We start from the raw sequence: 23,839 nt of genomic DNA on the forward strand, positions 1-23,839 counted from the left end.
TGACTCCATAGCTCAATGATTAGAGCACACACCTGGGAAATGGGAGACCCAGGATCCAGTGCCCCTACTCCAATGACTAAATATTTATACAGAGTGGAACATCTTCAGTAGGACAGATTGATAAGCCCCACATAAGGATGTGTCATATGTCTGTGGTTAGAGTACTGGCCTAAGAGGCAGGAAACCCCTGTTCAAATCCTGTCTCCTCTTCAGGCAGAGAGGGCAGGGGAATGGAGCCTGGGTCTCCCACATTCCTGGCAAGTACTCTTAACAAGTGGGCTAAGAGTTGTAAGGTAGACAGCACTCCCTCAAACCGTGGCTGGGACCTGATCTGGTACACAGCCTGGTGCGTACCTAGCAGATTGGACTGCCCCATTCAAGTTAGGCAGACAAATGCCTCTTTCCCAGATAATGGATCACTCTAAGGCTTAGGCGTGAGATAGGCATCCAGAGCTGCCTAGAGGCAGAAACTTAGCCACAGAGGGAACTTTGACCCTGAAGACTTAGGCACTGAGTGAGTTTAGGCACCTACAGGAGTTTCACCGGAGTTCTGTGGATCACATTGGTGCCTAAAACTGGGATTTAGGCACCGAAGTATATTTGTGGATCAGGGCCAAACTGCTTTGCTCCTAATGCACAATATCTGAAACGGGGGTGTATCACCAGATGCAGTTTTGAAGAACAGGGAACCAGACATGTAAACTCTGGCCAGGCTACCCAAGGCCAGCCACCTAAGCTGAAAGGGGAGCCCAAGATACAGTAGATGCAGCTAAGATTTTAAATTCAAACCACCTACCACTGTTGCCGATATGAGGCTGTTTTTAACTACACAGAACCAGGGCACCCATGAGAATGTTGTTAACATCTTAACCCAGAGGATGCAGTGTTGTATAGTGATTAGTGTACACAACTGAGTCAGGACTCATGTATAACAGCTACCAGTCTAACACTGCCACTGATGTGCTGAGTGAGCTGGGGAAAAATCACCGAATCTCTCTCTACGTAAGACAGGGATATTACTACTTTTCTGCTTCACAGGGTGTTGTGAAGCAGTGTAGAGTGTCTAGCACAATGGAATCATGGTCTGTAGGCACTACTGTAAAACAGAATAAATAATTAACATTTGTGAAGTACACTGAGATCAGAGTAAGAGTGGACATTGCTAAGTACTATTAGCAATTTCCCCCCCAAAAGGGTCATTCTAAATCCAAAGAGCCCTCTGGCTCCATTTTAGGTACAGTAAACTAGTCTGGTTTGGGACATATAGCTAATTCAATCATACCATGTACATAAAAAGACTGAATAGCCATGAAAAGTTAAAATCTCTCTTCCCAAAATTCGCAGTGGAATAAGGAGGAAGGGCTCCTTTTTCCCCCTACATCCAGGAGTCAAGAGTCCCCAGAGCATGTATGCTTTCTTTTTCTAGCATTTTTTTAATTTGAAGCAAAAATAAAGTTAGTAGGAACTGCACTGCATGTCCTTTACAAGAACATTTCCTTTTCCTGTAAAGCATAGTAATTACGTGCTGTGAATTGCAAGTCATATAGATGAGCTTGCCAGGGAAGAAGATGATGATCCAGCTACACATTTTAAAAAATTACTGGTGTATTATATAGGGTCCTGCAAAGTTTTAAGTAGGGAGAAGTATGGTCTAATTGTTTAAAGTGCAGGTCTGGCAGTTAGGAGACCTTGATTCTAATCCAGTTCTGACAGTGACTTGCTGTGCAACCTGGGGTAAGTCACATAACCTCTCTGTGCCCCTCAGCTGCTCAAGATGAACTGTGCTTAGTACAGTTTGGTCTTGTAACTAAACTGTGTTCAGCTGTACCCTTTGGTGACAAGTTACCACCTCTGGTAGGCCGGAGGAAGGGACAACAGGCAGTTTAAGAATTTTTTAAGCACATCAGCAGAATTTGTTCTCCCCTTTCCCAGATACTGCAGGCAGGTTTTGTCAGGTTGGGATTACATGACAGCCCAGTGATTTCTACTACAGGTCACACACTATATTAAGAATAAGAACATAAATTTGTATTCAGTTGAAGGATTTAAAAAAAAAAGTCTATTCTTGCTCAGAAACCAGCCTAACCCCAGGAAATCAGAACTGACTCTGCTGGGCAACAGCACTGAAAGTAGCAGGTGTTCCTTGTCACTTTGTGAATTAATGTTGCACTCCTGCAATCTATTAGTCTAAGAACAAACTGGCTGAAAGTGCTAAGAGTCCCTGACATCTGATCATGGTGAAAAAGACATGTGAAGAAATCTTTACTGGAGAAAACTCCTTCGTTTCCATTAAGGTTGCAGAAGGGATGAAGACTAGGGAAGGTTAAAGGTTACCTGCAAAGTGAGGAGGGATAGGAAGGTTTAAATGCCCTTTTTTTGCTTTCTTATGATAATTAAAGAAGGCCTGTAGAGAGTTTTGTCAGTGGGCAGTTGGTTTGTTTAAACATGTTAGAAACATGAAAAACACTATGGTGACTGAAGTGATAACATCACAAATACTAAGATACTTACTGTTAAGCTTCGACGGGGGGAGGAATGTTAATCAGACCATTTAAAACTTTGGGTTTATTTAACTCCAGACACACATTCTGAGCTGGTCTTGTAGCAATAAAAAAAAAAGATGCTATTTTGCAGTGATAAGACTTCTCATTTGAAGCTGTTTGTAAGTATCTACCAGCTATGTAAATTTCATCATCATTCAACACAAAGGAAAAGCTTCTAAGGAAATGGAGTTAAACATTTAACCTCAGGTATTATGAAGATTTTTTTTTAAAAGCTATCAAATTGATTTTGAAAGAATCTACTTGTGTTCAGGGTTTTGATTAAATGGAATTAAACAAATCCACTAGACAAATGAAGGAAGTCTAGATTTGTTATCACAAGAAATTTTTAATATGGTTTGTGACAAGCAATATATCAAAGTTACCAACTCTCAAGCTTCATATTCTGAAACCAGACAACTCTCAGCAACAACAAAAAGTTGTGCACTGAAACATAGGAGGCATATTGAAAATTTTTAATTAAATATGAAAACATGAGCTGTGTACATTATTTTTTCCCTAGAAAACACAGCAATTTCAAAAGTTTATCATAAAATATTTTCATGAAATGAGTGAACCAGCAAACACATGCACTTGCGTGTCTGACCCCCCCTTCCCCATCCCAAGATAAACATGATAAAAAGACATATGAAAATGGAAAAGTTAACAGTACAGGTGGCTTCCTTTTTTTTCCCCCTTTCTATTTAATTTTTGTAAAGGAGAATGGAATGTAACACTGTGCTCAATTTCCTATGTCACAACACAAAACATTTGGTGCAATATTTTTAAATTTTCTCTTTACGTTTTAATTTGATGGAGAAAAATACCTGTTTTTCTATAATAAAATATGTCTATTTTTAAATGTAACTTTTTTTTTTTGCAGAAAATAATTTTGTAAACTGTCATTTCAGGGGCAAGGTAGACGGTCATTTGAGTGTCCCCCCTTATAAACATGATCTGTTATCTGAAGCAAAAACGGAGACACAAAATAAAAGAAGGCGGAGCAGAGGCTGCTTTGCATACAGAAAGAAGAGTGCGCTTGGACGGGAGAGAGGGTGGGAAATATGTTGTGTGGAGAAAGGAAGAGGTTAAAGGTCACTTTCGCCATAGAGCGCTGTGGAGAAGGACATATAGTCCAGGGCACCAGGTACAGCATCAGGCCCACTGTATGGTGCCATCCTAGCAATGCAATATTCAGCTTGATCAGGAGGCAGTTCCCGTCGTAATTCATCCACAGTGATGTAGTTCTGCGAAAACAACAAGAGACAAATAATTATTTCCAGCAAGTGGTGCTACTTAGAAAGTACTCTACAAATCAGTCCTGATGCTCAGGGGTGCAGTGGGGCAACTGTGCTACAGTTTAAGACAGTATATTAAGAATACTGTATCCCATTGAAGGCACACTGGGTATGCAGGAAGGCAGAATGCAATACTCTAGTTGGAATTTGGCCAGGGACCAGCAATGGAGAGAGAGATTATATTGGGAGAAAAGTCCTGGAAGGCCCGGAGTGGTTGTGTGGGAGAGAAAGGAGGTTGTCAGTGTCAGACTGCCTGTTGTCTTGCTGATGGTGTGGTTCTTGTTTAAGGTGAATGGGAAGAAGCAGAAATTGTTCATTACCTCCAGTCCCTTGTTAACAAGCACTGAAAAGATGAGTGCCCTATTGCATCCTAGAAGTTGATTTTAAGGCTTCAAAATGTGGCCTCAGTGACTCATTCTCCAGAGAAACATGGCATCCACAAGGCAACGAATTAGTTCCTACCGGTGCTGGTAAATTATATCAGCACAGGCAGCAGACAACATTGTCTACCAAAGAATTTTTATTTTTTTCATCGTTTTCTCCCTCCACTCTCCTTGCTTTTCCTACGCCCCACTACTCCTATGGACATTTCTCAAAAGGAAGTAAACCTCCAGCTAGGTTTGGCTATTGGAAATGTAAACACACTGAAGCTAGTCTGGCCCATCACCAATTCACATTCTGGATAGAAGATATCAGTTTGTTGAACGTGAGCTAAGCAGGGAGCTTCCTGTTTCCTGCTGCTTCCCTGAACCCACTTGAGGAGAACAGGCAGTCAACTGAAGTAGTAGGAGCCAGTTAGGCCCTTAAGTTCTCTGTAGCTAACAGACTCATGGACAATTTTATTTAGAAGCATCTAAAAGATATTTAGATGTCAGAGGTTTTCTGTCCTTTGACTTCCCAATTCGTTCATTAAGTGTTCTGCTTTTATGTTCATGAATGGAGTTTGAGGGAGGATTACCTTCTTAGTGCAATGTGAATCAAAAAGTATTTTAGTATAACTTTTAAAACAAATTAATATTGATAATTATCCTTTTTTGGAACTACACAGTAATCAAGTTTAAATTTAATACTCTATCGCAAAACTACAGATAATGTTATTTACATTGTAATTTTCATCCTGTGGAAATAATTAGGAATTTACTACACAACTGTTGAGACAGGAGATATACCCTGATCACAGAGAATGTGTAACAAAAGATGGATGAAATAGGAGATTATAGTTAAGTCATTAACGAAACATGAAAAATGTACTCAAACTAGGATAATTCATTAAAATCTGAGATTTCAATTCACATGGTATTCCAATATTTTTACTACATATTGTCATATTTCAAAACAGATCACCAAAATTATTAGAAATTATTGGGATATATTAAGATTAAATTTATTTCATTAGCTAATTAAGGAATTGCCAGTGATTTTATGCAAGAAAAATTTATGATTTGTTGGTACATTCATTCCCCTGATTAACCAAATCTAGAGAAGTTATAATCTATTCTGGTTCTGGGAGTCAGGGCTGGCCTTACCAGGAGGCAAACTGAGGGGGCTGCCTCAGGTGCCAGACTGTGGAGGGGTGCCGCTAGGACCCAGAGAGCAAATCACCAGAGAGCACTCCATAGGTGGAAAGAGTTTGAGATGAGACTAAGGTTAAAGGCCACCATAGATGATCAGCACCAAGAGAAGATTGCATCAGAGTCTTTATTGGCAAAATGTTCTGAAAAGGCTCATTGCCATTGTGAGAATGCTTGCTACCCAAAACCTAGCACTGCGTGGCACTTTGGATCAGCTGTATGTGCCAAACAATGGAAACTTCCTTAAAATTATGGCGCTGATGGCTGAGTTTGATGCTGTACTCTAGGAGCATCTAAGAAGAGTCACCACCCAAGAAATGTACACACACCACTACCTAAGAAAAACAATTCAAAATGAGATCACAGAGTTACTGGCAACAAAAGTCAAACAGAAGATTGTGGCAGATCTGAAATCAGCAAGATATTGCTCTGTTATTCTGCACTGGACACCTGACATCAGCTATACGGAACAAATGACTTTAATGGTGCGTTTTGTGACAACAAAAGAACCTAGGGAAAATGTCCCTACAATGGGTGACTGTCAGAGCATTTTCTAGAATTTATTGACATTGATGATACTACAGGAGCTGGTATGACAAATGTGCTTCTTAAAAAGCTGGAAGATATGGGAATTGCGATAGCTGACATGAGAGGTCAGGGCTACAATAATGGTGCCAACATGAGAGGAAAGAACAGAGGAGTGCAGACACGGACCCGAGAGTTAAACCCTCAAGCTTTTTGTGTCCCATGCAGTTCTCATTCATTGAGGTTGGTGGTCAGTGATGCAGCATCAGCTTCTAGTAAGGCTGCTGAATTTTTTAACGCAATTCAAAGAATCTGTGTATTTCTCTCTGAATCAACATCTGGGAACATCCTTCTGACACTGAAAACACTAAGTGCCACACGATGGGAAAGTCGAGTGGAGGCGATAAAGCCTATCAAACACCAAATTGGGAAGATAGATGATGTCCTAGTTGCCATTATGGAGGACAATGCTATGACAGGAACTATTCATGGGAGAACAGTGGCAGAAGGGAATGGAATCACCAGAAACATACATAACTTCAAATTTCTGTGTGGCTTAGTGTTGTGGCATGACATACTGTTTGAAATAAATGTTGTGAGCAAGAGACTCCAAGGTGTTGACCTTGATATATCTGGAGCAACGGAACAACTGGACAAAGCAAAGTCATACCTACAGTCTTTCCGGTCAGATGAGGGATTTCAAAACATTCTGAAGAGTGCACAGAAGTTGGCAGAGGAACTTCACACTGAAACTATTTTCCCACCCATTCAAGAATACAAGAGTCACTGAAGAGGTCATTTTGATTATGAGGCCCGGGATAATCCCATAAGAGACCCCAAACAACAATTCCAAGTTGAATTCTTTAACCAAGTGCTAGGTTGTGCAATACAGTCAGTTGAAGAACGTTTCATGCAGCTCAAGGAACACAGCAGTATATTTGGGATGTTGTATGATACTCCAAAACGCCTCACTATACCTGAAGAAGACCTACACCAGCAATGCAGGGCACTAGAGACAGTGTTGACACATGATGACATGTGCGATATTGATGCGAGTGATTTAGGTGATGAACTGAAAGCCCTTTCAAGATACATTTCAGCAGGATCAACTCCAAAGGCTGTTCTGGAATATATGTGCATAAATAAGATGACCGCCCTCTTTCCAAATGCTTTTGTTGCTCTGCGCATACTTCTAACACTTCCTGTAACAGTTGCCAGTGGAGAACGCAGCTTCTCCAAGCTGAAGTTAATAAACACACATCTACGCTCCACAAGGACACAGGAGAGGCTGGTCGGCCTTCCAACCATCTCAATAGAGCATGAGCTGGCCCAGACTGTGGACCTTCAGCAGGAAGCAGTTCCAATCTTTGCAACCAAGAAGGCACGGAAAGCACCACTTTGATTATTCAAACAGATTAAAAAGCCAGTGTTTACTATGCAGACAAGAAAAGTTACATTTGCTGTTGAAAGTTAAGTGTTACTTAACATTTTTGAACAAGGCATTTCAAGTTGTTAGTTCTCCTTTATTGGGTTAGGTAGCAGAGCAGTACCATGAGAGGAGTAGAACAGGAATATCAGGAAGAAGGCAGAATTGGGACCTTTCAAAGTTTTGGCCCAAGTGAGGGGGCATGGGGGCGTCATTTGAGCTCCCCGCCTCAGGTGCCAAAATGAGAGAGTTTTCCTGTCTATCATATAGTATTTGTAATAATATGGTTAAAAGGTAGATATTTGAAAATCGTTTGTTAACTGATAGAGGTTATCCTCAAATCAATGAAAATCTGATACTGATTACGTAAGACACACACTTACATGTCATTGTAAATTGTCACATGTGAAAAAACTACTTGAATTTGTATATGTCCAGTAATTCAGCTTTTTCAAGATTAATCAAAACACAATTGATCAGTACTGTGTTTATTGAATTTAATCATGCACTTTAGTTACTTTAGTATCATGGCTCCAAACTGTTTAAGTTAAGATAAGGAAATTGCGCTGCTAATTTGTAGTGATTGTGTGTATAAGAAACATCAGCTGACATCAGTGATTGATACTGGTTCCTTTTCTGTCCATGACTTCCAACTTTTGTAGAAATGTGTTTTACTTCAAGGTAGTAAACATTTTTGGCTCCAAGAGACACTTGTGTTGAAATATTAGCTACATTGGTTTCTTGTTTAATATTTACTTTGTGCATTAGAGTTGGTCGGGAAGCAGAGATTTACACATGACTGCAGAGTGTTTCATTGTTCACCTCTGAGGAATTATACTGCTTGTCTCTTCACATCAGTTCGGGCACTCCTGAGCCAGAGTTTTCTTTTTTATGTAAAAGTAGCATTAGTTTCCCTTCGAAAGTCTAAACTCACCTTGTCTCCAGCCAGAATCTTGAAGGAAGCCATGACCTGGTCAGCAGTATCAGTATCTGCTGTTTCCCGGGACATGAAGTCGATAAAGGCCTGGAATGTCACTACACCCAAGCGGTTGGGATCTACAATGCTCATGATGCGGGCAAACTCTGCTTCTCCCTAGATAACAAGAGAGTCAGCAACAGGTCAACAGACTATTGATAAGAATGACCAGAATGTAAATCCAGTTCGCACAAATGATGGCATCTAGGAGGTAAAATAATGAGACTGGAATGTTTCTAAATGATCCCAATCTCATAGCAAAGAAAATAAAGCTTCAAATCAATCTCACAAACACATTCACCAACAAGCTCTCCTAGCTGATCTTTTTTAAAAAATGTTCATTTTCCCCTTGGTGTTAGGTATTTTCAACAATGCTCTGGAACAATGCCATCCTAGTGCCACAAAACTGCTACCCTACATTAGCTGTCAAACCAGAACAGAGCAGTAGTCTTTCTAGTTTAGTATGATGTCTCCAACAGCGGCTAATAGTATGGATGCTTCAAGATATAAAGGTCCTTATAATGCACAGAATGATGCAATTCTATATAACAGGGCCCTCTGAAAATCAGATAATTTATTTAGGAACCGAAACATGGATTCAGAACCTAATTTTGGGCAGCCAGATTTGAAATTGGCCTTAGTCTTTAATTTCTTCTCTGGAATCTCTTACTTCCCTTTTACTTCTCATCATACCTGTTGCCCTTCTCTAGGATCTTAATAGTTTTAAGCTCATCCTTACCAAAAAGGCATCAGAAATCAGAGACTTATATGCTTTGGAGAGGCCTGACAGAGCAGCACCCCCGGGTAGTGCCTTTAGACCCATGGGTTCTTTCACTGTATATTATTTTGACATGGAAGCTAAGACCTTATGCTTCTTAAATTTTCTCTGTTGTTCTTAAGAGCATCTATTCTGATCTCTTGTACCATTTTTCCCCCCTGTATGAGGATGAAGGGGTATATCCCAATCTCTGTCTGGGAGCAAGAGTGAAACCTTCAGGCAACTCAGTGCAAATCAACATGAAATAGTAACATACCCAATCTTTAAAGCATTTGGTCAAAGGTTAACTGATGTGGCCTTGTACACCAGACTAAAGGAGTTTGTATTTATACTGGGCTGAGAAGTAGGTTACACTGGAAAATTGCTTTGCCTAACATTTGCGGCAGCAAGGTTATTAAGGGCATTATTTAAACTTCTTGTGTGATTCTCTTCTCCTCTTAGAGAAGATTAGTACCAATAGGTTTTGCCTGCAGAAGTTCTCCCCATTATGATTCTTCTGTCAACAAAGTCAGCCTAAATGCTGTGTTGTCCTGAACACTAATCTATTTACTATGGAAAAAGCTATGAGAAAGCCACAAACAGGACTCTAGCCTGCATGAACAGGCAGCAGGGGACTGGAATAAAGGAGTATTTCACTGATCATAGTGGGAAGGGTTAAGACAGGAGAGGAAAGGGAGACAGCTACCAGGAACGCATTCTAATTGCACTGTTTCTAGTCTAAATATCTTTCGTTGGTTGGAAAAAGCTGATCTCAGTAATGTTATCAAAGGAGATTAAGATTTACATCTGCTGAAAGACTTGCTTCCACATTAACACTGAAAGCTTTACAAAGGGATATCAGGATCCCAGAGTCATAACTGGCCTTAGGAAGAAGATTGAAGCAAATATCCTTGTAGCACACCCAGGTGTGTGGGGGGCGTGGACACAGTTTACGGACTGTCCATTCTAGTCTCACTTTTGGGCACTAGAAGCTTAAAGCCTGAATTTTAGTTGGGTTTATTTATTTGTAAGTGGTACAGTATTTTACAGAGAGTGTGTACACACCTACATACGTACGTACACGGATATGCACGTTGAGAATTTAGCAAAAACACTTCCCGTATAAACAGTTTTGTTTCAATATTTATTGGTAACAGCATTCACTCATTCATCAGGCTGTCATGAAGACTTCCATTGGAATCCCACTGTTACTTATTGCTGGAGAGGTTACATGTTGCTGTTTGCAAACAGTGAACACATCAACATGAGCTGGTTCTTGCTTCTTCCAGTTTATAAGCCATGCAGTTTTCCAAATCAATTCTCACTCTACACAGATCAGAATTGGACATAACCCTCCCATTCTTCCCTCCAGCTAGAGCTGTAAGATGAAGATTTAAACGCACGCATACACACAATCATTTCAACATTTAGTTTCCATTTCTGAGAGTCCTAGGAATTAAGGTAGCTTTTACCTTGACTCATTACAAATGTGTGCCCTTTGCAGAAGGTCATATGAATCATTGTGAACATGAGTGACAGAAGGGCTCTACGTTACCATATTGTAACCCATGGAGATAAGGCAGGCTCTGAAATCTTCAGAATCCATCATGCCAGTCTTCTTCTACAGGGAGTGATGCAAGGATAGAAGAAACCAAGAGAGAGAAAATGGAAACCAGTCGAGGAAGAGATGAACCCACAGGAGATATTACAAAGAATGGATTTGGGAAAAAGGGACAGGAATTATTGGACAATGAAAAATAATACAATAAAGGTGGTTTGAAAAACCATGAAGCAGCAATGATTCAGTTGGAAATGAAGTAGTTTTTATATAGGACACGAATATTAAAAAAACAATGAAGCATGAAGATATCAAGTGAGACAAATACACAAAGAGAAGACGACAGGGAAATTTAAGTGAAACAAGTAAATGGAATAGGTAGGTATAAAAAGAATTCTCCCAAGACAATAAATGAAGGTAATTAAAAGGGCAGATATGAAAATTAAGTAAAAGAGCAAATGTGGGATGGAACAGAGATACATGAACAGTAAAACATGAGAACAACAATGACAGAAGGATTAAAACAAAAAAAAGAAAAGAAAGGAGAAAACTGTTATTTCCTTATAGTTCAACTTCTCGCTGCATTCACCACTAGCATTCAGTACCTGTGCATCGTTTCCAATATCGTAACCCAAGCTGATGAGGCAGGCTTTGAATTCCTCAGGGCCAAGTGTGCCGGAGTGATCCTGGTTATGCGGTGTGCCAGGCAACAGGACATGCAGTGCCAGCAGGGTGGTAGTGTGGGGCAGGTAAAAGAGAGGTAAAGAGAAGATCAAGGGCAGGTGAAAAGACAACAAACAGATGCACCATGCAGTGGGTGAGGAGAGGAGAGAGGTAGAGAAAGAATGACATGCAGATAAAAAGACAGGGAAGAAAAATAAAAAGTGCACAAAGTTAGATACCACAATGACATTTCAGGATGTGCTAAAAATGCTCTCAAAACAGTAGCTTCTTAGAGAACTTGATCACATCTTGACAGCGTTTGAACAAGAATTGTTAACACTAGCAAGCTTTAAAATCTACTTTTTCCAGATCAGTCTCTGACATAGCTATTCTTTTACCCAGTAATGCCAGAAGTCCTGCATTTCAACAGTAACCCAGAGTGCAGGGAAGCAGACAGACACAGTGGGTAGCAAACACTATCACCTTTCTGTTCTTGCTGTCAAAAGTCAGATACCCCAATAAAGTGGTAGGCTAGGGTAGGTATGCCTGGCAATGATTCCGTGAAGCTTAGCTGGTGGAGTATCTTGTGTGCTCCTGAACAGTCCTGGCATTCCAAGAACACATCAGGAAAAAACAGCTGAAGCTCAGGGAAGTGCTGCCACCCCTATATTTCTGAGCTCTGTATATGAAAGCAGAGCTGTGACTGGCTGAGCTCTCTGAAGTGCACCCCTGACTTTATATAGCCGCTATCTTTGCTATTACACAGAGGGATCTACCAACGATGGATACAGTATTCATTTATAACACCCCCTTTTCTCTGTGTTTTGAGAGGACCTCATGGTAAACGTGAACTTCCTGACAAGAGAGCCTACTGGAGGCCAGCCACAAAGCCCAGCAGAACATTTCACCACAGCTGCACTCCTTTTAGCTCAGAATCACTAAACACTGTGGGGTGGGAAGTGTTCATCACCAAGGTTTACACACAAAATTGAGAATCCCAATTTGAAAAGCAGAACTTAGCTGCAGGGCAGCACTGAGGGCTTCCTGCCTGCAGTCCTCATCATTTTGACATGCCACACTGGCAGGAGAAGGAAACTCAGGGTAGGCGTGCAGGGCCAGCTTCAGCTGACTCCCTCTTTAAAAAAAAAAGTCAATTTTTTTTCAGTCTGGTGTTTACAATCAGTATTAAAGCTTCCCAACAGAAGAAATAATTGAGGATGAGGCAACCATATTTTCCCTGTTACCACTGTAACCTCCCTCTCTTGCATCTCAGATGTAAATGGAAGGTCTGTTTATGTGGATGGAAAGCTAGGATGTACACGGTACACTTGGGAACACTAGAAAGGAGAGAGGGTCATTATCTGAATGCACCTTCGACAACGTGAGAGGAGTCAGCATGGCCATTATTTGGTCATCTGGAGATGGCTTCTCCTTGAAATTAGACTGCAGTAATGGGGTTTTATCTTGCGACCACTCAGAAACTGAATCTAGCACAGAATGCTGTCACAGGCTTAGCAAGTGTCAGGCGCATACGTATACACCATTGCTCTGGGATCTGTATTGCTCACCAGTAGGTCTATGGGTGGCATTCAAGGTGTTAGCGTGGAACCTACAGAACCCTAAATGGTTTTGGGAGTGCCTCTCTCCGGGTGACAGTGTGGCTGTTCAGATTCATGGAAGCACGCCAGCTGATCTCCCCTAGATGTAAGTGAGAGAGCTGTTGGCAGGATGATGGTTGAGTTTATCATGGGCTTATTTTATAATTGTATTTGCTGTTGGCTCTGCATTTATTTATGTTTTGTTATACTGTATGTAGCACTTAAGTGAGGGACCTCCAGAGGAAAGGGGATGGGTGCCTATAGTCTATTTTCTAAATATGTTGGCTGACTTTCCCGTGTCTTAGCTCAGTCAGGAAACTTGCATTCCAGACAAACTTCCTGTCTCGGCATGACAAACAGACTAGCCTAATGTGGACAGGATTACCTGACAGTCTCCACAGAGCTGGCAGCTCATGAGGCCTGGTCCTCTAAGCACAAGAATGAAAAGTCTACTCTGTGGCTAGTTCTACTGCAGGGGCTGTTTGGTTTCTAATGCTATGCCAAGCCTATGAAGAAGCAGGTGGCCCACTGAGCTGCGGGGGACACAGACTTACCCTGTCAAAATGGTTAAAGGAGGCCCGGAATTCATTCATCTGCTCCTGGCTGATCCCTTTGGCATCACGGGTCAGAATCTGATTTTCCACTTCATTGATGGTTCTAGCAATTGTTGTAAGCAACTGCTCCCATCCCACTCGGATATGCTGAAGAAGAAAGGACAAGACTTTTCTTTTAAAAAGTGGCACCTTCTGCATCTGGAGCCCTTGGTTCGACTGGGTTAATCATTACAAATGAAGTGATCCTGATGGTCATGGCCTGGGAAATCCACTTGCTCAGAAAAATCCCTCTCACTCTGGGCAAGTGCCATCAATTTCTTCAAAATCTGAACCTTCATTTAAAAAAAAAATAAAAGGTCAGATTCTCATCTAAACTAAGGCATTACATTAGCTTTAAGGTCACTTTACTCTGCCAGAGTTGTGTACAGCGGCCTTAGAGTAAATGAGAATCAAGTCCAAAGTTTTTAGCTCTCAGTCATGCAGAAAACTTTCAAATGTGAACTGAGTGTAAAGTGATGCACAGATGTCTTCCTAGATCTGACACCCACTTCTCCAGTGCCTCTATTATAGCACAGATTTTCACAAGATTCAGTAATGAGAAGTGACCAGAATCTGTTGCCAAAGTGAAACTGACAGGAATCTGGTTAGTTTTAGTGTACTGTTGCTTGGGAGAGTTTCCAGCAGCAGCACTGAAACTATTAACTAGGAAGAAGGAGCAAAAGAATGGAGTCTGTGAAAGGCATGGAGTAGCAGACACCTCACCATCCCCATATTCTTGCAGCACCCAGGAGGATGTAGAGGAGAAGCAGAGATTCCTTGGTTGAGGCCTCTAGGCACTGGTGCACTTTGGTCCCCCCTACTCTTTGCCTGTGGCAGATAATAGTGTAGCCTTCCAGGAGGCTTAATACTTTGGTCTCATTTTGGTTGTTGGGTTCAGTGTGTGGATGCTGGGTGGTGCGGATGGCCTGTCATACACAGGCCACCACACTAGATAATGTGGTGGATTCTGGCCTTAAACCCCATGACTCTAAATTTATGAACATCTACTAGCCAGAGATTGATACAGAAGATTAAGGCCCTCACTGCCCCCAAATAGAGTCCAGGGATCGTACCCTGGTATGGATCCCAGCAGTCTGGCAAATAGTGCGGCACTCATCTGTGCATTGGCCCTGGACAGTGGACCCTACATGTTTCATATCAGGCTTTGGCTACTAAATACGTGTAGTCCTCTGGCTGTTAAGTATCTGGCACAATTTCCCAGGTCTATGTATGGGTGGGTGGATTTGGAAGGAGAAGACTGATAGAATAAGTACAGAATAGCTATAAAGAGAGGAATAGGAGAGAGAGACAATATGGGGAGGAGGCAGAGAACAGAGAGAGAAAGGGAAATTAGGGAACACTCTGAAGACAGCTCAAGCAAAGATGCACCATAAATAATTATAGCAAAGTGAAAAGAAGCCAGGAAAGGAAAGTCAATGCTAAAGAGAGAAATTTAGTGATTAGAGCTGGTTGAATAGTATTTGGGGAATTTCTCCCATATGTGTCAAACAATTTATTCAAAAATACTTTGTGGAACTCAACTAGCTCTATAGCTGGTCAAATACTCGTCAGCTAATACCAGTGAAGTTAATTGCATAATATATTCAGGTGTATTCTTTTTTCTGTTATTTGTCCAGCCCTAGTAGTAAGTAACTTTTTAAAAAAAAATCATCAGCTAGGGAGTTGATTTGCAATGTTACAATGAAATATGGAGCACAACAATACACAGCTGTCTTATTCCTTGAAACTCTAGGGAGCATTACTTGGGGTGGGGGTCAGAGAGGGGACTGCCTGTATGTTGCATTCTCTCCCCTCATACATTGTATGTCTTGTCAATTTAGATGTTAAATTGTTTGAGGCAAGAGTCTCTTACTATATTTGTATAGACCCTAACACAGCAAGGTCCTGTTCCTGGTTGTGGTCTCTAGGCATTATCATAGTACAAATAATGCATAACATATCCACACCACCACTATCACCAGTATCTTCACCCTGGCTATTAGGATTAGGCATCCAGCTATAAAGTAGTCGGCTAATAAGTCTCAGGTAAACATTTGAGATGCATTGGTGTTCTTAACTGGTCCCCATCTACCACCTGCTGAAGTCGCAACTACTCAGGGAGGACTCAGAACTGGATTAGCCTATAGAGCTGCAGGTCTGAACTGAGGTGTCCTGGCAGGGCTCTGTGGGTGAAGCAGTGCTGTTAGTTCCTCACTTTCATGAGTGAAAAGTTTAGCCAAGCATTTTGGAAAAGAATCTGGGTGATATGGGGATGCTCATCTTAACTACATCTGGCCAATACAACTTAGGTTGTTTTGTATGCTGGGGCTAAAACACAACAGGCTGAAGGCTTCTCCAGGCATTTACCTCCATGGTGTAGTTGGTGTGCTTGTTGTCAAAGATGAGTGCCTCCTGAATCTGCTGGTGGTCTCCCTCCAGCTGGTCAATCTTTGGTTTGTAATTAATAATGCTCTTCTCGTACTGCCGGAGGTGGTTGAGCTGGTCCTCCAGGGTCCCATGCATCTCTATGGAAATGCGGCCGATCTCCTGCATAAACAAACCCAAGGGAGTTGGGCCCATTAGAGGGACAAGCCTAAACACACACAGTATCTACCTGTTCCCTGTATGGGACAAAATGCTTCAAGAAGAAGACATATAGACTATACAGACCATGGCTTTAAAGAGAGGAGATAAACATATGAGGTCAGACACCCTTATGTTACAAACCACTGTAGCTCTACTGAAGTCAGTGGAACTACACCAGCTTACATCAGCTGAAGTTCTGGCTTTTACTAAAAATACCTGTGATTACATCTGGGGGGCGCCCCCTGGGGCTGGCCAGGGACCGCTGCTCGGGGCTGCTGGAGCAGCAGCTGGTGTGGCTGTCTTGGGGGCCACCTGAGCAGCTGGCTCCAGAGCCAACTGCTTGGGCTGTTGTGGGGTCAGCCACCCGGGCCCCTGCAGAAGTCAACAGAAGTCTTGGAAATCACAGAATCAGGGACTTCCGCGACCTTTATAACAGATACGTAGCCCTAGTTATGAGCCTACAGGTTGCAGTTTCCCTTTCTCCCTAACCCGTTTGTGTGCTCACCATATCAGACACATGCTATGCTCTCACACATGCCAAGTTCCAATCATCAGGCTATTTGGCGCTCTGTGGAAAACCTCGTCAACACCTTCCTTTAAGTAAACTGATCAAGGGTAACTACTGAGTGAGGAGGTTTACCCTCCTTACCTTCCACCCTCTGCCAGAGGATGACAGAAGATGGAAAAGCAATGATGCTGGGAACAGTTGGAGCTAAGAGGAGAAACTGCATTATGTGTTACCACCTCCAACTGTGCCACTGACCCAAAAAACAGTAACAGAATTGGCGTTTCCTCAGGGCAGAAAAGCAGCCTACACTGAGGGGATCCAATGAAGTGGAATCACTAGTTGGGCAACATCTGATGATAAATGAAGGCACAGCTGATTGCTCTGGGAGCTCTCTCAGTATGTCTATGGCAAGAGTAATTTAAAAGGACAGGGAATAAGCTGGCCAGCACTTTTCTTTTCCTCAGCTAGGAGAGAGATCAAAATGCTTTCTTCACACTATATCTGCTGTCCTTACTTAGTGCTCTTTATCTCTGTGCTCCTTCTCTCATGGCTTTTTTCTCCTCACATCTCTGCATATCTAGCACTGACTCCCTTCTTAAATGTTTTCCTTGAAGAGCCTCCCCCACCTCTTGCACATCCTGCCATCAGCACTAGCCTTCTTGTATTCTTTTATCTTTAACTCAACTTACCTTAATTCAAATCTTAGCTAAAAAGTTCACCCTTAAAAATTCTCTCTCCTGCTGCTGCTTTACCACATAATTGTGTTTATTTTTTAGTACATTTTGAAACAGATGGTATGAAAGTGGTTACACAAAATAAACTTCTGCTGTATTTGTATAAAGCAAGTGAGAAACCCTTTGAATGTATTCAAGTGCCAGCATCCCTTTCTCGAGGCCACATTTTTGTATTTGCTGAAAAGAGCGGGGATAAAAAAGTGTCTCTGGCGAATCAGATGCATGGTAATCTCAGCACACACTGTCCATTGACTTTCTGTGAAAGCCTCTCTTATTGAAGCATGAAGGGAGGATTGCCCAAAGGCTGAAGGAAGAGGCAATACAGAATGCCCGCTGTGATTGTGGAGGAGAGGAAAAAAAGATTGTTTCAAAATTACTGAGATGCTACCTCCATCTTGGTTTGGATCCAGGGCCCAATGACATTAGCCTGTGCGCCAAACTGTTTCCGGAGTCGTTCATTTTGTTGCTGGCGTGTGTGCTCTTCCAGCAGGGCTTGATCCCTTCGAGGAACTAACTGCCGCACCTGCAGCAAAACATAGCAAGGCACAGCCTGTGTTTCATGCGCAGTAAGCTAGACACAATGCATTCAGAAACTGATATAGCAAAGGGGTGTGCACAAATAGGAAAGCATAAACGTCTGGCCTGGGCTGGCTAGCTTAGGGGATGGGACATAAAACCTGTCTTCTCTACAGGGGATGGTTAAATACAGCCCAAGTTATACATAACCAAAAGAAGTTAACATCCCAGGACTCTATGATGGCCTGTGTTAAATGAGTTGAAGGGCTCTATTCAATTGCCATTCGCCCACAAAGACCATCACCACAACTGGTATTAGGGATAGCATCTTTCATCAGCGCAAGAAGGGAATAAAAGAAAATTCAAGTTCTCCTCTTTAGCCTGCACATTCTGCACTTTGAAGCACATTAAGCCCCCATACGTGTGCTGGAAAAAAATCATGCGAGACGGCAGGGCCTGTGCTCTGAGATGATCCTGAGAGCTCTGTCTCTCAGGTGTTTGGCTGGTGGATCTCGTCTCCTTCTCAGTCTAATTGATCACCGCATGTGGGGTCAGGAAGGAATTTTCCCACAAGGTCAGACTGGCAGTGACCTTGGAACATTTCACCTTCCCCTGCAGCATGGAGTGTGGATCACTTGCTGGAATTAACTGGGTATATCTCACTTAATCATTTCGCTGCCATTGCAGAGACCTCGGGCACTGGGGCCCTCCTGTTCTCTGCCTGTGACCTGTAATAGTTTAGTCTGTGAGCTGTAATACTTCAGTTGTTGGGGTTAGTGTGTGGGTGCTAGGTGATGTTGGTGGCCTGTGATATACGGTAAGATGATGATCCGGTGATCCCTTCTGGCCTTAAACTCTATGTTTCTAGCTGAGCACTGTGCATTGGACAGGAGAATTTAGAAAGGGAATAATTCGCTTCCTGGGGTGATACCCCTTATAGAAAAGTGCAAGGCTCGAAGCACTCACGTGGTCCCATTTGCCATTGATTTCCTGTGGGGTGATGGTCGTGTAGGGATTGGTTCCTGCCATGTTGACATGGTAGGTCTGGACAATCTTTGAGACTTCATTGTGGATTCCCAGGATGGCCTGTCGCTCCTTGTCGGCATCTGGCAAAGTGGCCTTGAACTGTTCATGGGCTGTGGTCAATCCCTGGAAAACAGAGGCGCCAGCAGAGGAGAGATAAGAAGAGCATTAGTCAAAGGACAGCCTCCATGTTAAGGTGTTACTAAAAACAGTGCAGTTTGGAAACTCCTCTGCTGCTACAGCAGAGCAATCGATCTCTGAGGGTGCAGAAAAGGCCATTCCACAGCAGGTAAAAGCCACTTTTATGGCACTCAAACATTTTTCAGACCTTCATAGTTGGATTAAAGCAGGCAGTTATGAGGCAAGTTATTTTTGCTGTCTTTGGTTGTATCCCATATTGACTAGCTACAGAGATAACATCACAAAACCTGTCAAATACATCTTGCTTTAGACTCTGGTGGGCTGATTTTTGCAGAGTGCTTGATCCCTGCAATGAGGGTTGTGAGCACTCAATGACTTTGGAAAAAAGAGATCAGACCACTAGTGTTACTTTATAGCAGCTGGGTGACTAAGAGTGCTAGCACAGATAGGCATTAGTTTTCTCCAGGTAGGGCTGTACCAGATCCAGTATGGTTACAGTGGAATCAATAGAAGCAGGCCTAGGCTGTTCAGGGATCGCAACTAGGTGAACATCTTCCAGCCCAGAGAAATTGGCAAATTCCCATTGGCAGAGTGCTCTGTAGCTGGAAATGGCACCCTCTCCATGACCACAACTCATCCTTTCTATTACTCTTAATGCTGCGATTCCCAAACTATAATCTAAGGTGGTCTGGTGAACACTGGCTGATGGTTTGTGAACAGCTGGCAAGTCATTTGGGACTGGCTCATTTCCAGCCATTTCTAGGTTTGTAATTGTAGAGCACATGGAAGCCTGTAAAAGAGGAGAAAGACCAGGGAAACAAGTGCAGGGGGAGAGGTGGCAAAAGGGACCAGGAAGCAGAGGCACATGGAGTAGGGATAGAGAGGTGAACAGTACAGATAGACGGGGAAGAGGAAATGAAGAATGAAAGCAGAATGTGTGCCTGATAACCTACTTATGTTATACACAGTTAAACTCAGTAAATAATTTCCTATGTAAGCAACTATTGTGGTGATCACAGGGGTGTAGCTGAAGTATGACTGGAAGGGGAGTTTAATCCATGAAGTTATGAATGGGAGAAGGCAGTGTTCATCAAATGCACTCGCTATTCAGATTTGATCTACAGTATGGAAGAGTTAAAACAACTCACTGGTCTAAGACAGGGGTTCTCAAATTTCATTGCACCATGACCCCCTTCTACCAACAAAAATTACTACACAGCCCCAGGAGGGGACTGAAGCCTGAGCTTAAGGGCTTCAGCCCCAGGCAGTGGGCTTTGGCCCAGGCGGGGGGGCTTCGCCTTCAGCCCTGGGCCCCAGAAAGTCTAAGCCAGCCCTGGCGAACCCATTAAAATGAGGTCGTGACCCACTTTGGGGTCCCGACCGACCCACAGTTTGAGAACTGCTGGTCATGGGGAAGCACTTTAGCAAACGGCAGGTCTCTAGCTCAGTAATAGGGCTCATGCTGCGTCAGTACCATTTATGACATCTCCACCCAGTAGCTCATGGTCAGTGCTAGTGCTACAGAGCCCACACCCAAAAGCCCACCAGCATTCTATGCATTCTCTCTCATGTACAGTGTTGCTGTCAGACAGCCCCACAATGACCTAACCTGGAAATGAGTCTCCTAGCCTGATGGCCAACAAATCAGTTGCTACCATGAAGCAACAGCTGAAGAGAAGACAAGCCTGTTTCTTCAGCTCAGCCAGCCTAATCCAAGCAAATACATGTACTGTCTGCTGTCTTCACAAGTGCTAGTCAAGCAGGAGAAATAGCAAGGCCTTTCAGACCCAGAAGGGCACCTGGAACACTGAGGACTATGGGGAGCTACTATAAGCTCTTTCCACAGCAGCCTTGTGGGAGGAGAGGGGAAGATGAAATGTTGCCTCCAATGACGTCAAGGAGGTTTGAAAGCTTTGACCCTTAATAGTAACTCAGCAGCAAACGGGAGAGCACAATATTCAGCAGTGTAGCTGTGCAGCACAGGACTACAGAAGCCATCAAAGAAACAAGAGGAGTAGAGGAACTGGGGGTGGGGAATTATGGGACTGTTGGCATAGCACACAGAGCCTGAGAGTAGCTTTAAGCCCTCTCATTAGGATAAGAATGCACAATCCTCTCGACTCTCAGTCATTTTTAAGCAAGACCCTCAAATCTCCTTGAAAAATCCACATTCAAGTCTTGGTATCCAGTTAGACTGGAGTAAACTTGGCTCATATCCATTTGGATCCAGATCTTCTGAAGAATTTGAGAAAAACTCATTTTTTCCCCCAAAGATCACGAGATTAAGCAGAAGCACCAGAACACCAAAAAGCACACCACCTGCCATAATCAAGTGAAAAGTATTGTCTGATTGCACACAAACACATCTTAGGGGAAGGACTTGCATATACCTGGATCTCCTCTATGGTATGAACAATGAAGGTGTCCTGCAGATCCTCCATGGCCCCCTCCATCCAGTTATTAAAAGGAGCGGCTCGTTTTGCATATTCCAGGTATAGCTGGTCAATTGTCTCCAGCAGCTTCTCTGTCCTCTGGAATTCCCCAAAAGAAGAAAAAGGATTAGAGAACAGTCACCGGACAGCACGCTTTGTAATTGGCTAAGCAGAGCCTTCCTCCTGTGTTTATCTTGCCATGGCCCTGCTCCCTCAGTGTTCTCAGAAGGAAGTTACTTTAAAAGCGTTCCTGAAATTAGGGTCTGGAACTGGAAAGACCGACTTCTTAAATATTTTTGATTTGCATATACTTAAATCAGCTACATGAACCATAACATTCTGTTATGTAATCATGTCATTACACAAGATTGATTTTCCCTTCTTTTTACTTACTTTATTTTTTTCAGAATGATTTTTCAAAAGAGCGAAGTTATAAAATACAGGAATGCCAATAACAGCTCATGCAATGCAGAGGTGCCAATTCTGGTGGTACAGCTAGGCTAGAAGGGTATATGTAGGGCTGGAAGTAAAAATATGAGACTCGTTTACTAGTTGGGATACCCAAGCTTTGGGAAATAGTTTGAAGAACTGAAGCTTAATGCTAGTTTGCATTGCAGCTGGTGTGGGAATCCATGCTAGGAAAGGAGGCTGCTGGCTGTCCTGCATTTATGGCATCCTATTGCTGAATTGATGAATCCACGGAATGGTCCTAGAAGTTCTCTAGGTCAGCAGCAAATGATACGAGAAAGAAAGAGAAGACCATATGTCTGTGTTAATCACGCTCCTCAACTTCAAGTTTCTTATAAGCAAGGAACAACAGAGGGCCTGAAAGGTTCTCTCTGCTGGATGGCCTTGTAATCCCAAGGGCAAGGACCTGCAAGGTTTCAACCTTTTTCTGAAACAATGGGCAGGCATGGGGCTGGTGAACTTCTGTTACAAGGGGTGCACAAGTTACACATGATCAGTTTTCTGCAGTGGGGGAAGGAAGCATTGGTAGACTTCCACAAAACCATTTATCTGGGAGAGATCATAGGTATCACCCGTTTTGAACTTGCATCATCCTTTGTGCATTGTGTTATCTGAATTGCATTGCTTTTGTTTAAATTGGATCATAAGCTCCTTGGGCCATGGGAATGTCTTCTAGAATAGGAAGTGAGATAACAGACTAGATTCCTGAGTGAGTGTAACACTTGATAGTGCTGGCAGTCAGCCCTGGAGAGTTAAACTCTCCAATATCTCTTGAGCAAGCCCAGCACAATCAGCAGCAGTGTAAGGTTCCTCCAGACTGCCAGGCCAATGTGACTCAAGACTGATCTTCATGAGCACATCTTACCTCCAAGGCCTCTCTACGTTTCTGAGTTAAAGCACCCAGATTGTCCCATTGGTCACATATCTTCTGGCACCTGGCGTTGACACTTGGTGAGTCATAATAATCCAGCTCACTAACAAGCAACAACAAAAATGGAAAAATTAAACAAAAACACCCAGGGGAGGAACAATCAACAATTCCCCATCAATCTCAGAGAACAGAAATAATAAAAATACCCCCACCCCCTCTAATGAGGGGACTGTAGAGATCAACAGTACCCAGCTTTGGAGTCATTGCACATGATGTTACAGAGTGGTATCATGTATCACACTCAGAACGTGACTACATGGAGATTATAAAATAGAAAAAAAAACCCACCATTGATTTCCCATGACTATTTTCCAATTCATGGTGCAGGTTGGGAAGATTTGGGCAAATGGGCTTGGAGAGAAAAGCTGAGAGACTTCAGTCCAAGTTGGGAGATGGTGGTTTTCGAGAACAACCATGCCAAATGCATTCCATTTCAGAACACCATGCTGCCTAAATACCTGCTTCTTGTATATAGGGAAAGGGGGATGAGAAGGTCCTCATTGTGGATTCAAAGAGCGAGAAACCATGCTAAGGGATGTAGAATTCTGCAGGCACCCTTTGGGCAAAGAGGAACATACAGGAGCAGCTGAGCTGCACAGAACATTAACTTATTTAAAATAACCTCAGCATTGAAACGTGAATTGATTTGCCGTATCCCCTGCTCTAGAGCACACTGCCTGTAATGCTCATACTCATGGGGCAATGTTCTGTAAGAGTGAGGAGACAGAGAAATGCACACACATCTCTCTCTTGGTTCTGCATTTAGCAGGAAAGGAAAAGAGTAGCTTGATGACACCCAGCCTGAGAAGTGTCTGGGGCAGGAGGCAGGCCACGCAGCAGAGAATCCTGAATGCCAGGTAGGATAACTGACTTGACTGAGTGAATATAACACTTGAAAGTGCTGGATAGTGAAACTCTCCTATAGCCTCTGAACAAGCCCAGCACAGACAGCAGCAGGGCAGGCTTCCTCCAGACCACACAACCAAAATGTCTCA

General features: G+C 42.8%; 1 protein-coding gene across 9 annotated transcripts in view; it reads right to left on the reverse strand.

Moving 5' to 3' along the window:
* Positions 1 to 2,869: 2,869 nt before the first annotated feature.
* Positions 2,870 to 23,839, reverse strand: part of ACTN1 (actinin alpha 1) — a 130,742-nt gene continuing 109,772 nt past the window's right edge. For 4 of the 9 annotated variants that reach the window (XM_073348444.2, XM_073348443.2, XM_078853314.1 and 1 more), the window contains 9 exons: positions 22,779 to 22,887; positions 21,404 to 21,544; positions 18,816 to 18,998; positions 17,722 to 17,856; positions 15,873 to 16,052; positions 13,467 to 13,613; positions 11,257 to 11,337; positions 8,295 to 8,453; positions 2,870 to 3,787 (listed from right to left, as the gene is read on the reverse strand). In XM_073348444.2, coding sequence (XP_073204545.1) covers positions 3,629 to 3,787; positions 8,295 to 8,453; positions 11,257 to 11,337; positions 13,467 to 13,613; positions 15,873 to 16,052; positions 17,722 to 17,856; positions 18,816 to 18,998; positions 21,404 to 21,544; positions 22,779 to 22,887 — 1,294 coding nt within the window. In that variant the 3' untranslated portion in view covers positions 2,870 to 3,628. Of the gene's footprint in view, positions 3,788 to 8,294; positions 8,454 to 10,648; positions 10,715 to 11,256; positions 11,338 to 13,466; positions 13,614 to 13,661; positions 13,799 to 15,872; positions 16,053 to 17,721; positions 17,857 to 18,815; positions 18,999 to 21,403; positions 21,545 to 22,778; positions 22,888 to 23,839 lie in introns of those variants that run through there. The other 5 variants (XM_078853315.1, XM_073348450.2, XM_073348446.2 and 2 more) reach the window with 3 other exon arrangements.

This window comes from Lepidochelys kempii, chromosome 6 (genome assembly GCF_965140285.1).
Source record: "Lepidochelys kempii isolate rLepKem1 chromosome 6, rLepKem1.hap1, whole genome shotgun sequence".
Classification (NCBI taxonomy): Eukaryota; Metazoa; Chordata; order Testudines; family Cheloniidae; genus Lepidochelys; species Lepidochelys kempii.